We start from the raw sequence: 12,501 nt of genomic DNA on the forward strand, positions 1-12,501 counted from the left end.
AGAGAGAGACACAGCAAGAGAGAGAACACAAGCAGGGGGAGTGGGAGAGGGAGAAGCAGGCTTCCCGCGGAGCAGGGAGCCCGATGCGGGGCTCGATCCCAGGACCCTGGGATCATGACCTGAGCCGAAGGCAGATGCTTAACGACTGAGCCCCCCAGGCGCCCCTGAATTATCTTTATAAACTGTAAGACACCAACATTTTAGAAATTTCATTTATATCAGTGACTTCAAATTTCCTCCCTAAGGATACTCTTCAGATCTTCTGTCACCAGACTGAAATAAGTAGCTGAGGACCTAAAATTATAGAGCTTTACGTCCTGCAGCTTACATAATGGCCCCTGACATTATCCCATTTGTCTTCCATCTTTGCTTCTTCCTTTGCTAACCCGAGGCCTGTGCCTGGCACTAGACAGATACTCAATATCTCTTAACAGATTGAATGAATTAAACTGAAATGCTCAGAGAAGATTCTAGGATTTATATTCTTTCCTATCTTCCTCGGGAGAACAGCAGTAAGAATGTGGAAAGGCAATAATAGGCTGACAGCATGCTCAGCTGGCTTAGTAAGTTGTCATCTTGGTTTTTATTTTTCCATCTGAGCCATTGTCTTTGACTAAGAAGGGCCAGTGACAGACCATGAGGTTGATACAACATACCTGGGCTGTGTCCCTGTTGGCATCGGGCAGTGCCATGACCATGAGATGTAAAGCTTGAAACTGTACTTTGATGTGAGGCCCTCCTAACAAGAAAACAGAAATAACCACACATTTTGAACAACATTGTTGCATTCTGACAGCATTTCTTGCTAACATCTGGTGGCACAGGAGGGCTCCTGACAGCTTTCAGTGGTAAAGACTCAGGTTTTGTGCCCAACAATGTAAATTTGTTAACTTGGACAAGAGCCTCAGTCGATCAACTCCTCTTTCACATCCCATAACGCCATTGTAGAGGCAGGTGGCCAATGAGATCCTCAAAATAATCTAGATTTGTATAACATTTCTCTTTTCAAAGTACTTCCACAGGCCCTGCTTTACTTGTATGCTATAAACAGAAGGCTTAAAAGCTCAAGTCAATAGAAAATAAATCTTTTTTTCCACATAACGAGGCAGCAGAGTATAATTATTAGGAGCATAGATTCTAGAACCAGGTTCAAATCCTGCATCTACTTTAGTCTGAGTGACCTTGTACAGGCTACTTAACCCCTCATTCCTACTATTTTGCCATCTGTAAAATGGGAGTAGTCGTATCTACCTATCTCCCTGGGTTATTACAAAGACTAAATGAGTTAGTATGTATAGTGTGTTTACATCAGTGCCTGTATATAATTACCTCTATATGTGTTTGCTCTTATTATTATGGACATTTAAGGTAAGTGACTACAGTTGGATCTTCAGAGATTCTTGAGTATTTTATTCCTTGATAATGACAGAAGATGGCGCCAGAGGGCTGGCATTTATACTTGTGTATTAAACGCTGATTCTTTTCCTGTTTCAGGGAATTTTAGGGATTCCATCCACAGCTGGATAATCCACAACGAGCTGTACTGAAAATGTAGAGTATATCAGAGCATTCCAGGCTTTGCTTTGTCTCTCTGTATTCTCCTCACAATGGTCTCTTGGTGGGGAGTTCCTGGAGGGAAGCATTATGTTCTAGCACCCCTGGGGAGTTCTCAACTTGAAGGTAAATCTATTTATATTCAATGGATGAAAGGCAGTCACCTGCCTGTAAAGTTACTTAGCTTTACAGCAGTGGAAACATTCTTGAGACAAGCTACTAGGTTATAGGAGATTGTGGGCATCCTTGTTAGGAGGAGATGACTAATGTGCATAACCATTTAACAAAGAAACAGTTGGGAGGATTATTTATAGGATTGTGTCACATTGTCTTGGCACAATCCCCATGTGGATTTTTAGAAATTTATGTCAAATTTGTAAACAAAAATGACACAGGTTCAGGATTTTTTTGGAAAATGGCTAATGTACACTGACATGAATTTACATAATTAATAGGAACTATCAGGAGCATATCTCAGTACAAAGCACTGAGGGACGGATAAGGCATTATTTAATACATAAATCGCAGGCTGTCTATAATCTTCCAGTGCAACCAACATTTTGGCAGAGGGAACAATAGATGCAGATGCAGGCTCTATATTTCCATCAATTTCAGAGAAATTATGAAGTTACTTTTAAGACTGAAACTCTAAACTGGCAAATAATCCATTTTCATTTTATTTAGGAAACCTACCCCTATACCACTTTGTAGCTAACAGTTTTGTAGTTAATTCATTACTGCATCCTGGTTCAGATTTTTTTCCCTTGAGATCATTATTTTCCCAGAAAATTATTCAACTTTTCACAAAAGTATCTAAAGCTTGACTTAGTCTTTTAATTTTATGGGCAATTTTTGGGCCAAGTTTGGAAAGCGAATGTGATTACAGTAAAAGACTACATGCTCCAAAGCCCATTTCAGAGCATAAAGATTAGCAGTTTAAACACACGTATCCACAATTCTTTCCTTCAGAAAATCTCATTATAACTAGGGCTTACTCTAGGTAGCAAAAAGGACATTTTCCCTGCTGGTAGCAGCCCAGAACTCTGGGCTTCCTGTGGGGTTGGCTGGTATCAACTCAATCACTGCAACATGCTTTTTTCACTTTCAAAGTCATACAAGGAAATGTGGACTCCTCTGTGAACCTTTTCAGGATATTTTCCAGATTCTCTCCCTTCAATGAAGTGTACTAGCTGTAGTCAGACAGGAACAATGATGTTAAGGAAACCTGTTTTAAATGTGTATGACATTTTAAAATAGGATTCTCTCAACAGGACTGGCATTGGACTCCTTGCATAATCTCGTAATACCAAAAAACCACAAACAGAAAAAATCTTCTGTGGCACCAATTGTTTTGATGCATTATTTAGCATTATACCACAGATCAAGGCAAAGGGAATACTTCTCCATTTTCCAGGAGAGCAAACTATACAGAAAATCCTACTTACAAATTGAAGGGAGGAAGTCCTGCTTCTGGTATGGCTGAATAAGCTCTGTCCTGACCAACCCTCCTGAAGATAACTATAAACTCTGGACAAATACAAAACCAACCATCTAAGGCAGTGGAGAATTCATAAGAGCAGGCAGATTGAGAAGCCTGGACACTTGGAAATAGGGAATGGTACAGGGAGAGTTTCCCACTATCCTGGTTTTTAGTCTATGGTGAGGCCATAGCTGGTCTTGCAGGAGGCAGCCAAAACTCCAGTTCTTCTGGCCCAAACAGCTAAAAGACAGGATTCACGATGACCACAGCCACTGGGAAATAACGGAGGAGGCCCTGATTCTGGTAAAAAATCTTGGCTGACTCATGAACGAAGCATGTGTGGAGTAGCACAAGGAAAGATACATAACTGAACTGACAGTCCAAAAGACCGCTGACAATTTGAGTTCAAGTAAATTGTTGGCCCAAATACAAACAACAAAAAGCAAAACAAGACTCCAACCTCACTCTTTGGAGAAATATTATAGAATGCAGTGTCTCCAAAACACAGCATTTACAACGTTCAGGATATAGTATTAAATTTACTTGACATACAAGAGTGATGCATTCTCAAGGGAAAAGACAATCAACAGAGACCAACCCAGAGGTGACCCAGATGTTGGCACTAGCAGACAAGGATTAATGATGTTAAGAAAAATATGCTTATAATGAATGAGAAGATAGGCTATCTCAGCAAATAATAGAAAATCCTTAAAAGGAGGCAAGAATATGACAAGGGAAACAAGAATATACAATGGGGAAAAGACAGTCTCTTCAACAAATGGTATTGGGAAAACTGGATAGCCACATGCAAAAGAATGGAACTAGACTGTTGTCTTATACTACATGCAAAAATAAACCCAAAATATAAAAAAATGAACTCAAAATGGATTAAAGACCTAAATGTGAGACCTAAAACCATAAAACTTCTAGAAGAAAACATAAGCAGTAACCTCTTTGACATCAGCCATAGTTAGATTTTCTAGATCCAGCTCCTCAGGCAAGGGAAACAAGCAAAATTAAACTACTGGGACTACCCCAAAATAAAATGCTTCTGCACAGTGAAGGAAATCATCAACAAAACAAAAAGGCAACCTATTGAATGGGAGAAGATATTTACAAATGATATACCTGATAAGGGGTTAATATTCAAAATGTATAAACTTAACACAAAAAAACCCCAAATAATCTGATTAAAAAACGGGTGTAGGACATTTTCCCTAATGTAGACATTTTCCCTAAGAAGATAGAGACGAACAACAGACATGAAAAAATGCAAATCAAAACCACAATGAGATGTTACCTTACACCTGTCAGAATGACCAAAATAAAAAACACAAGAAGTAACAAGTGTTGGTGAGGATGTGGAGAAAAAGGAACACTTATGCATAGTTGGTGGGAATGCAAATTGGTGCAGCCACTGCGGAAAATCCTATGGAAGTTCTTCAAAAAATTAAAAATATCATTACCATGTGATCCAGTAATTCCACTGCTGGGCATTTATCAAAAGAAAACAAAAACACTAATTCAAAAAGATATATGCAAGCCTATGTTTACTGCAACATTATTTACAATAGCCAAAGATATGGAAGCAACCCCAGTATCAAACAGATGAATGGATAAAGAAAATATGGTGTGAAAAAAAATAAAGAAGATGTGGGGTGTGTATGTGTGTGTATATATACATACAATGTACACACACACACACACACACACACACATATACATATAATGGAATATCACTCAGCCATAAAAAACCAAAATCTTGCCATTTGCAACAACATGGATGGATCTAGAGGGTATAATGCTAAGTGAAAGAAGTCAGAGAAAGAAAAATGCCATATGATTTTTTACTCATGTGCAATTTAAGAAACAAAGGAACAAACAAACAAAAAAAAGAGACAAAAAACCAGACTCTTAAATATATAGAGAACAAACTGGTGGTTGCCAGAGGGGAGGTGGGGAGGGGGTGGGGGAAAACAATAAAGGGGATTAAGAGTACACTCACCATGATGAGCACTGAAAAATGTATCAAATTATTGAATCATCATATCGTACACCTAAAACTAATACAACACGTGTGTTAATTATATTTTATTAAAAAAAAGCACCAACTGGAAATTCTAGAACTGACAAAACACAATATCTGAAATAAAAAGGAATAAAGAGAACTAGCTCTTCTCTCTTTCTTTGCAAGCTTCTCTCATAAAACAAAACACTACATCTTACAAAGAAAAGAGATACTAGTCATAGATAGCATGTGAATTAAAGCTTAGGAAAAAAACTGCCTTGCTTATCACATTCTCTTCTCTGAAGACACAAAGGATTATTTTATGAATCTGATTTAGTTAAAATTTTTAAAGATTTAGAACCTACTATTTTTTAGGACAAATTTTGTCATAAAACTCAGGACCTATTCTTTTCCTTCATTGTGGTTTTAAGGATTTTATAGTTCTGGTCAACCTGCGGGAAGTTGTAAACTGGCAGCTAGAGATATCATTTGTTAGGCTCACAGAGTGTTTTCAAATTTGAATTTGTGGCTGATATTTTCAAATTTACAGTTTTCCTATTGAAGTGTGGATTTTGGCTCTCATTCCCACATGGTAACCATTATCTAGAGCTGAGCAGTGGTCAACCTTTTTATAAGGGATGTGTCCTTTTAGTTTGTCCATGGGCCTTTTCTGTCCATGTAGAATTACCATTTATTTAACAGCTTTGTACAGAGTTAGCCCTGTGACCCTTGAATTCCTCTGGTTAGTAGTCAAAGCCCCCATCATGTAAACCCATTCTACTTTTCTAAATTTCTTTCTTGTCACATCTCCACAATATTCAACCCTGAAGCTAAAAACTAAAACCATGCCAAATTATTCCCTCATTGCCAAATACAACACACACTTTCCAGTTTCCATGCTTTTATCCAAGTTCCTCACTTAAGGCCTAATCTATGTAACTTTGTAGTTTTCAGAGACAAAACACCTTCTGTGTAACATTTACTGTGTGTTAAACATCATTAAACCCAGGACCTTGGATTTAAAGAAGGGAGAGACCTTCTATTTTTGAAAGGACTATTACACACCAGGTACTATTCTAGATGTCTTCATTCAATAACCACATCAACCCTGACAAGCAATTATTTTCTGTAATTTATAGGTGCAGCAATGAAGCTCAAAAAGGTTGATTACATGGCTAACAGATGGTTGAGCAGGAATTCAAATCTCAAGAGCCTGGTCTTTCTGCAACCCTCTCTTTTAACGATCATAAAACCCGCTAAATTGTATCTACCAATAATGAGAAGAGAGGACTGTTTACCATCAAATTCAATATTTCACCAAGCACTCCCAGGAAACAGGAAATCTGTACATTTATGATCACATTTGATTATGCATCTTTCTTTTGCTGTGTGACTTTATTGACCTTACATCTTAGTCCATTCACACTTAACTTCTTCCACCTACTTTCCATGAGAGTGATGAAGGCAGGTATATATTCCACAGGGAAAAGAGAGGTGGGTAGTTCTCTGAAAAATGCCTTCAACATTACTGCAGCTTCTCTATGGCACATTCTGTCCCATTTAAATTTATCAGCATTAAACTTGGCATCCAGTTCTTCACGGTATTGCTGAAAATCAAGAAAAAGAGTCAATATTCAAAGTGTTTTTACCACCTGATCCCCCTTTCCCTTTTAAAAACTGTCATTACATAAACTATTTTTGTAAATAGATTGAAAAGCCAGTAACTACCAACCCTAACTTTTTCAACATAATTAAAGAACTGAAATAGCTATTTCTGAATGAATTTTTCTAAAATCTTTTAAGAATAATGTTAATCTTGAAATTATCTGCCAATTCTACAGAACTATAAAATGCTTTACTCAGATCATAATTTCGTTTCTGTGGTTTTGGCGGAATACCACGTATCCCCACAGGACAAATGTACTGATTTGACAAAAGCCTCCACTTCCCTTTTTTTTTTTTTCATGATCCCTTCCTTCTGCCATCCTGTCATCTACTTCTAAATTAGACCAAGAATGTATGCCTCTCAGCTAGTTCTCATACAGAATGAAAAATATCCCAATAAAGGAACTCTGACCTCACAGCAACATGCAGACCAATGACATCTTCCTGGAGCAGTTACAGCAAAGTGTCATGCCAAGAGGTACACATGTCTTCCACATGTTTGCATGCTTGCCCAATCCTTCATAAGGTTTGGAACACTGTGTAAATACTTTAAGAAAATCACTAAGCCTCCATAAGTTTTAGTTGGGTTATACAGTTCACATTATCGATTAATCTGATTTTCGGTGCCACCATTCTCCATGTTTCTTTTTCAAACTCATTTTCTACTGTCCCCTTGAATTGCATACAGAGTTCACCTATTAATAGCAGGTAGTTGTAGTAGTTCCCCAACTGACACTAACTACTCCAAAAAGAGAACTCTGAAAACCCTCAGCATTTTTGAGGCCTTCCAGCCTTGAGTCATGCACAGCCAGTCGGTCTGCACATCTGACCTTTCCCTACCACATTGCAGCTCACTACCCAGCCCAGACTTTAATGCTCCCTGAGCCTACGACACGGGGGACACCCTGGTAGTACATGTGCCTTACAGAGACAGACAGGATTCCAAGCCACCCTCTAGCCCTTACTAATGACAGCAAAAGGAAATATTCTTCTTGTCCTTGAGAAGCTCTCAGTCTAATAGGAATAAAAGAGCAAATCAAGCAAATCCTTTGCTGATAAATACACTTGGTAAAGCACTGAAGCATACATAAAAAGTGCTTCCTAGAATAAAAGAAGGAGAGTACAGACTGGGCTCTGGTAAGAGAAGGATGCACGGGATCCATTCTTTGCCTTTAGGCAGTTCTGTGAATGGTACTATCTTATGAATTCATGATGCTAACTCAGGTCACATATTGGATGCTATGCAGCCAGGAAAGAGGAGAATCCAACTCTTCTCAGGCCAAGTCTTGAATCTGTGAGGCGCTTGTCAGAGGAAGAGGAAATAGAAGGGTACTCCAGACAGCAGAAAGTGCTCCAGCAGTGGTACACATGCAAGGAGACCCACTGGATCTGGGGAACTCCCAATTAGTTCAGTGTTGCTGGGGTGCAGACCAGAGCCAGCCCTCAGGGGGCTGAACTTATTCCATGGGTCACGAGGTAACATGGAACACGTCCAAGCAGGAGAACAAGGTGAGATTTATCTTTTCTGGCAGCCAGATGGGAAAGCGATTTGGAGGAGAATAGAGCTTGGGTGCTGATTGGGGAACAGACTAGAGGCAAGGAGACTAGCTACTGGGTCATGGCACCATTTCTGGAAAATGGAGGACTAATCTGGATAAGCAGCTGTAAGACAGAAAGGAGAGGAGGCACTGACGGACTGCCTGAGAAAATTCTCACAAATCAGTGATGGATTATTTAGAAGGTGACATAACCATCCAAAATGACTCTGACTGCTAGCTGGGGTCATAGGTAGATGGAGGTGTTAACGGCAAGTACAGGGAAAGCAGCAAATGTCTTCCATCCATTGCCCAGTGCTACAAAGCAAAGGGGAAACTGTTTTCAAGGAGGCAAGAAGCACCAGCGAGGGCAGAATAATTCAAATTCATCTCCCACATCCCTCTGCTGTACGAAGCTGACTGAAACACAATGTGACCACCGTTCTAACCTGCCAGCGGTTCCCTGTTGCTTAACAGGCAGCACAGCTCCGGCACCACAAGCGGGCTCTACGACCAGATTCTTTAGGTTCTGATCCCAGCTCCACAACTGACTAGTTCTAAGGCCTAGGCCTCAAGTTCCTCACTGTGTAACAGGAATATTAAAATGACTTCAGGGGCGCATGGGTGGCTCAGTTGGTTAAGCGTCTGCCTTCGGCTCAGGTCATGATCTCATGGTCCTGGGATCGAGCCCCACATCGGGCTCCCGGCTCAGTGGGAAGCCTGCTTCCCCCTCTCCCACTCCCCCTGCTTGTGTTCCCTCTCTCGCTGTGTCTCTGTCAAATAAATAAATACAATCTAAATAAATAAATAAATAAATAAAATGACTTCGCAGAGATTCAATCAGATAATAATATGTAAAGCTCAGTGGGGAGGGCCCGCCACACAGCAAGCTTTCAATAAATGCTGGCTGCTCCTAACATCCCCCTCCTCTTGGTCTGTAATAACCTTTAGTATTATTACTATGGGAAACCCATGCATATGTAGTTATTTGGTAACAGTATCTCTTCCTCTGTCTGGATGGACAGAATAAAACAAAACTGAGAGAAAGAATGTCCTCTCTTCCTTTTGAACAGAAAAAACTGAGGGACATAGGAGCAGAGCTGACATTTCCACGGTAGTCCTAAACATGAAACCATAAACCACAGATCTGTACTTCTGAAACAAATAATGCAACATATTTTAAGAAAAAAGAAAAAGAAGAAGATAACAGGAGAGGAAGAAAAGGGGAGTATGTCAGAGGGGGAGACGAACCATGAGAGATGATGGACTCTGAAAAACAAACTGAGGGTTCTAGAGGGGAGGGGGGTGGGGGGATGGGTTAGCCTGGTGATGGGTATTGAGGAGGGCACGTTCTGCATGGAGCACTGGGTGTTATGAACAAACAATGAATCATGGAACACTGCACCATAAACTAATGATGTAATATATGGTGATTAACATAACAATAAAAAATTAAAAAAAAAAAAAAAAAAAAAAAAAACTGAGTGTCCATACACCATTTAGGTAGTATCCTAGTTAAAAACGCAAAACCCGAATCTAATCACGAAGAAACATCAGACAAAACCAAAATGAGAAATATGCTTTTTGTTTGTTTTAATGTAATAAAATACAAGGCTGAGGACAATTTTCAGATTAAAGGAGATTAAAGAGACATGAGAAATAAAAAAAAAAAAAAAAAAACCATAAACCAGGTGTTGAATTCAGCTTGCCAAAGACAGGAAAGGAAGCATCTGGAGGTTAAAGAAGTCATGTTTTCTGTCCACTGTTAATGAGAACACTAGGCCGGGGTCAGATACCACGTCCTTTAATCTGCTCTGAGCAAATATACAACCTGCTTCCATGTCAGAGGCAGGTGTATAAAAATGCAAATGACCCACCTTCAGCTTCAAAAACCAGTTCAGGAAGGGAAACCAGCAGACCAGGTAACATAATTACGATACATTTAGAGCAGCCTCAGAATAATTGAAATGAGTCAAGAAAAAAAGAAAACCTCGCATGTCAAACAGCTTGCCTTCTTCCATAAAATGTATTCCCCAGTGTTTGGCTCAAATTTCTATCATTTTTGGAAAAGAAAATCATTGAAAACACCAAAGCATTAAATTGGTTCCAAATGATCTGAGGCCTCGAATACAGGAATGGGCTCCACTGCTGTGTTCCCTGTGCGGCCAAAGCTAGCAGCTTCCCCCCAGGGCTGTGCCCCTGTTAGTTTCACCAGGCCTTGAAAGCACAAGATTGTTCATAATGACACATTAGTGTTAGCATCATCCACTTGGCACAATTAGAGGATAATTACAATGGAGTTTTTTTTTTAACAATCTTTCCCTAAGCACATTCCTAGAAAAACTAGTCTAACAGAAGAATTTATACAAGTAGTTTAAAGTTTGAACAAAGAAGAGAAATAAAGACCCCTTTAATAGATCAAGTTACAATGTCTTTCTAACTATGATATTCCCCCATTTCTGTTTGCTGGCCCAGATTTCTCTCACTTGGTTTTCCTGGAGCTCAAACCATGAAAACATCTGGATTACATTTTCAGACTAATAAGAGATGGAACAAATAGGCTGAAACTACATAAAACCGATTAGGGGAGAAAAGGGACTTTTCCCTAAATATGGTTCAGGAATGCATGTGCCTATAAGAACACTCTGAAGGAATTATTAGCCTTTGGTAAGCATTTTTCAAAGATTAGCTAAAGAAAAGTAACTTCTGCTATGGTGTTAAACTTCGTGCACACAACAAAGGTTGTGTAATGTCTCCTTTTGATTATTTTGAAAAATAGAGTCTTAAATCATCTCTATTATGTTTTACATACATACATACATACATACACAGACACACAGACACACACACACACACACACACACACACAGGAGCCAGGAAGAATCTGTGTAAATACTATTTCCCAATCATAGAGGGAGATTTAGAGGAATGAAGTCTAATTGTGTCTAGGAAATTTGTTTCTCTGACTTCATTTTGGTTCTCTGACTCAATAAATATGACAACTTTCATCCTCTGATTCAGGGTACATATAACAACCATACGTATGAGAATCTAAGGCAAAAAGCAGACTCAACTTAGAAAGAATAAACCTTTAGGAGCCATTAGGAATTTTCTTGCCTTTCAAATGACCTTCTGCCAGCATCTAGCAATCTCCATTCCCAGGGAAATGACAACTCTCCAAATGCCCCAACCCCTTTTGCCACTGGTAAAGTGGTGCACTGCTCAGACCTCCCTTACAAAATGAATTATCTGCATAAAATAATGCAGGTGACTCCTGACAGCTGACTCCGCCAGCAGTTAGCACCTGCTCATCTGCCTCATCCCCTTCCTCACAGGAAGCCAGAAGCCAGAGCAGTGACTGGGGTGTGGAAGCTGGTGCCGGGCCCCTCTGCCTGGTGAGGGGCTACTCCGAAAGGCAGGGAAGCATGAGCCCTGCTTCTGGTCTGAGGCACAGACTTCCTCCCCTGCACCCTTCAGAAGCACTATGCCTCTTCTACTCCTGACTCCATTTCAGAATCTGCCTTCTGGAGCTTCCAACAGACACAGCCTATTTATTCTCAGTTTCTACTTAACAAAAATATTGCATCACACTTCTAAATAAAAACTGAGATTTCTGATACAAATAGAATTTCCCAAAACATGTACCAAAATGAATTAATGAAGAGATGCTCTTCCACCTCTACACATTGCTACCGAGTTAATTTTTCCCTCATCTTGAGACTTTTTTCTCAAGGACCGATTATTTAAAACTGCTCAGGTTCTCATGTCTACCAGACAGGGAGTGATTCCAGGGCAGAGTAGAACTCCTCACTGTGAGGCCCCCAGCAGACAAAGTGGGATATCTTACTGGAAATTTATGAGAAAAGTTTTTCTTTTTAGTGGTTCTTTCCTTTATGAAAGGAGTGGAGTTTGCCACTTTCTTACTAGAAGTAAGAAAGCAAAGCAAAAGGAATCACATTACTCAGGTGGTTTTATATATAGAAATTAAAATTACCTTCAATAAAACTAGGCTTTAGAACTGCTGAGTGATTATTCCAGTGGTGACAGCCATTCCTACATACTCTTTTTTTTTAAATTATGTTATGTTAATCACCATAACATTACATCATTAGTTTTTGATGTAGTGTTCCATGATTCACTGTTTGTGTATAACACCCAGTGCTCCATTCCTACATATTCTTATAAGAACTTTCATTAAAAAGACAGCCAAAGAATATTTCTAAGCTTAAAGCAACTGATAATGGGGGGCACCTGGGTGG

The 12,501-nt window shown here is 39.5% G+C and overlaps 1 protein-coding gene across 7 annotated transcripts in view; it reads right to left on the reverse strand.

Moving 5' to 3' along the window:
• Positions 1 to 12,501, reverse strand: part of ARHGAP28 (Rho GTPase activating protein 28) — a 212,031-nt gene that overhangs the window by 38,333 nt on the left and 161,197 nt on the right. For all 7 annotated transcript variants that reach the window (XM_027577187.2, XM_027577192.2, XM_027577186.2 and 4 more), the window contains 2 exons: positions 6,487 to 6,649; positions 657 to 739 (listed from right to left, as the gene is read on the reverse strand). In XM_027577187.2, the coding sequence (XP_027432988.1) occupies positions 657 to 739; positions 6,487 to 6,649 (246 nt within the window). The remainder of the gene's footprint in view (positions 1 to 656; positions 740 to 6,486; positions 6,650 to 12,501) is intronic.

This window comes from Zalophus californianus, chromosome 14 (assembly GCF_009762305.2).
Source record: "Zalophus californianus isolate mZalCal1 chromosome 14, mZalCal1.pri.v2, whole genome shotgun sequence".
Classification (NCBI taxonomy): domain Eukaryota; kingdom Metazoa; phylum Chordata; class Mammalia; order Carnivora; family Otariidae; genus Zalophus; species Zalophus californianus.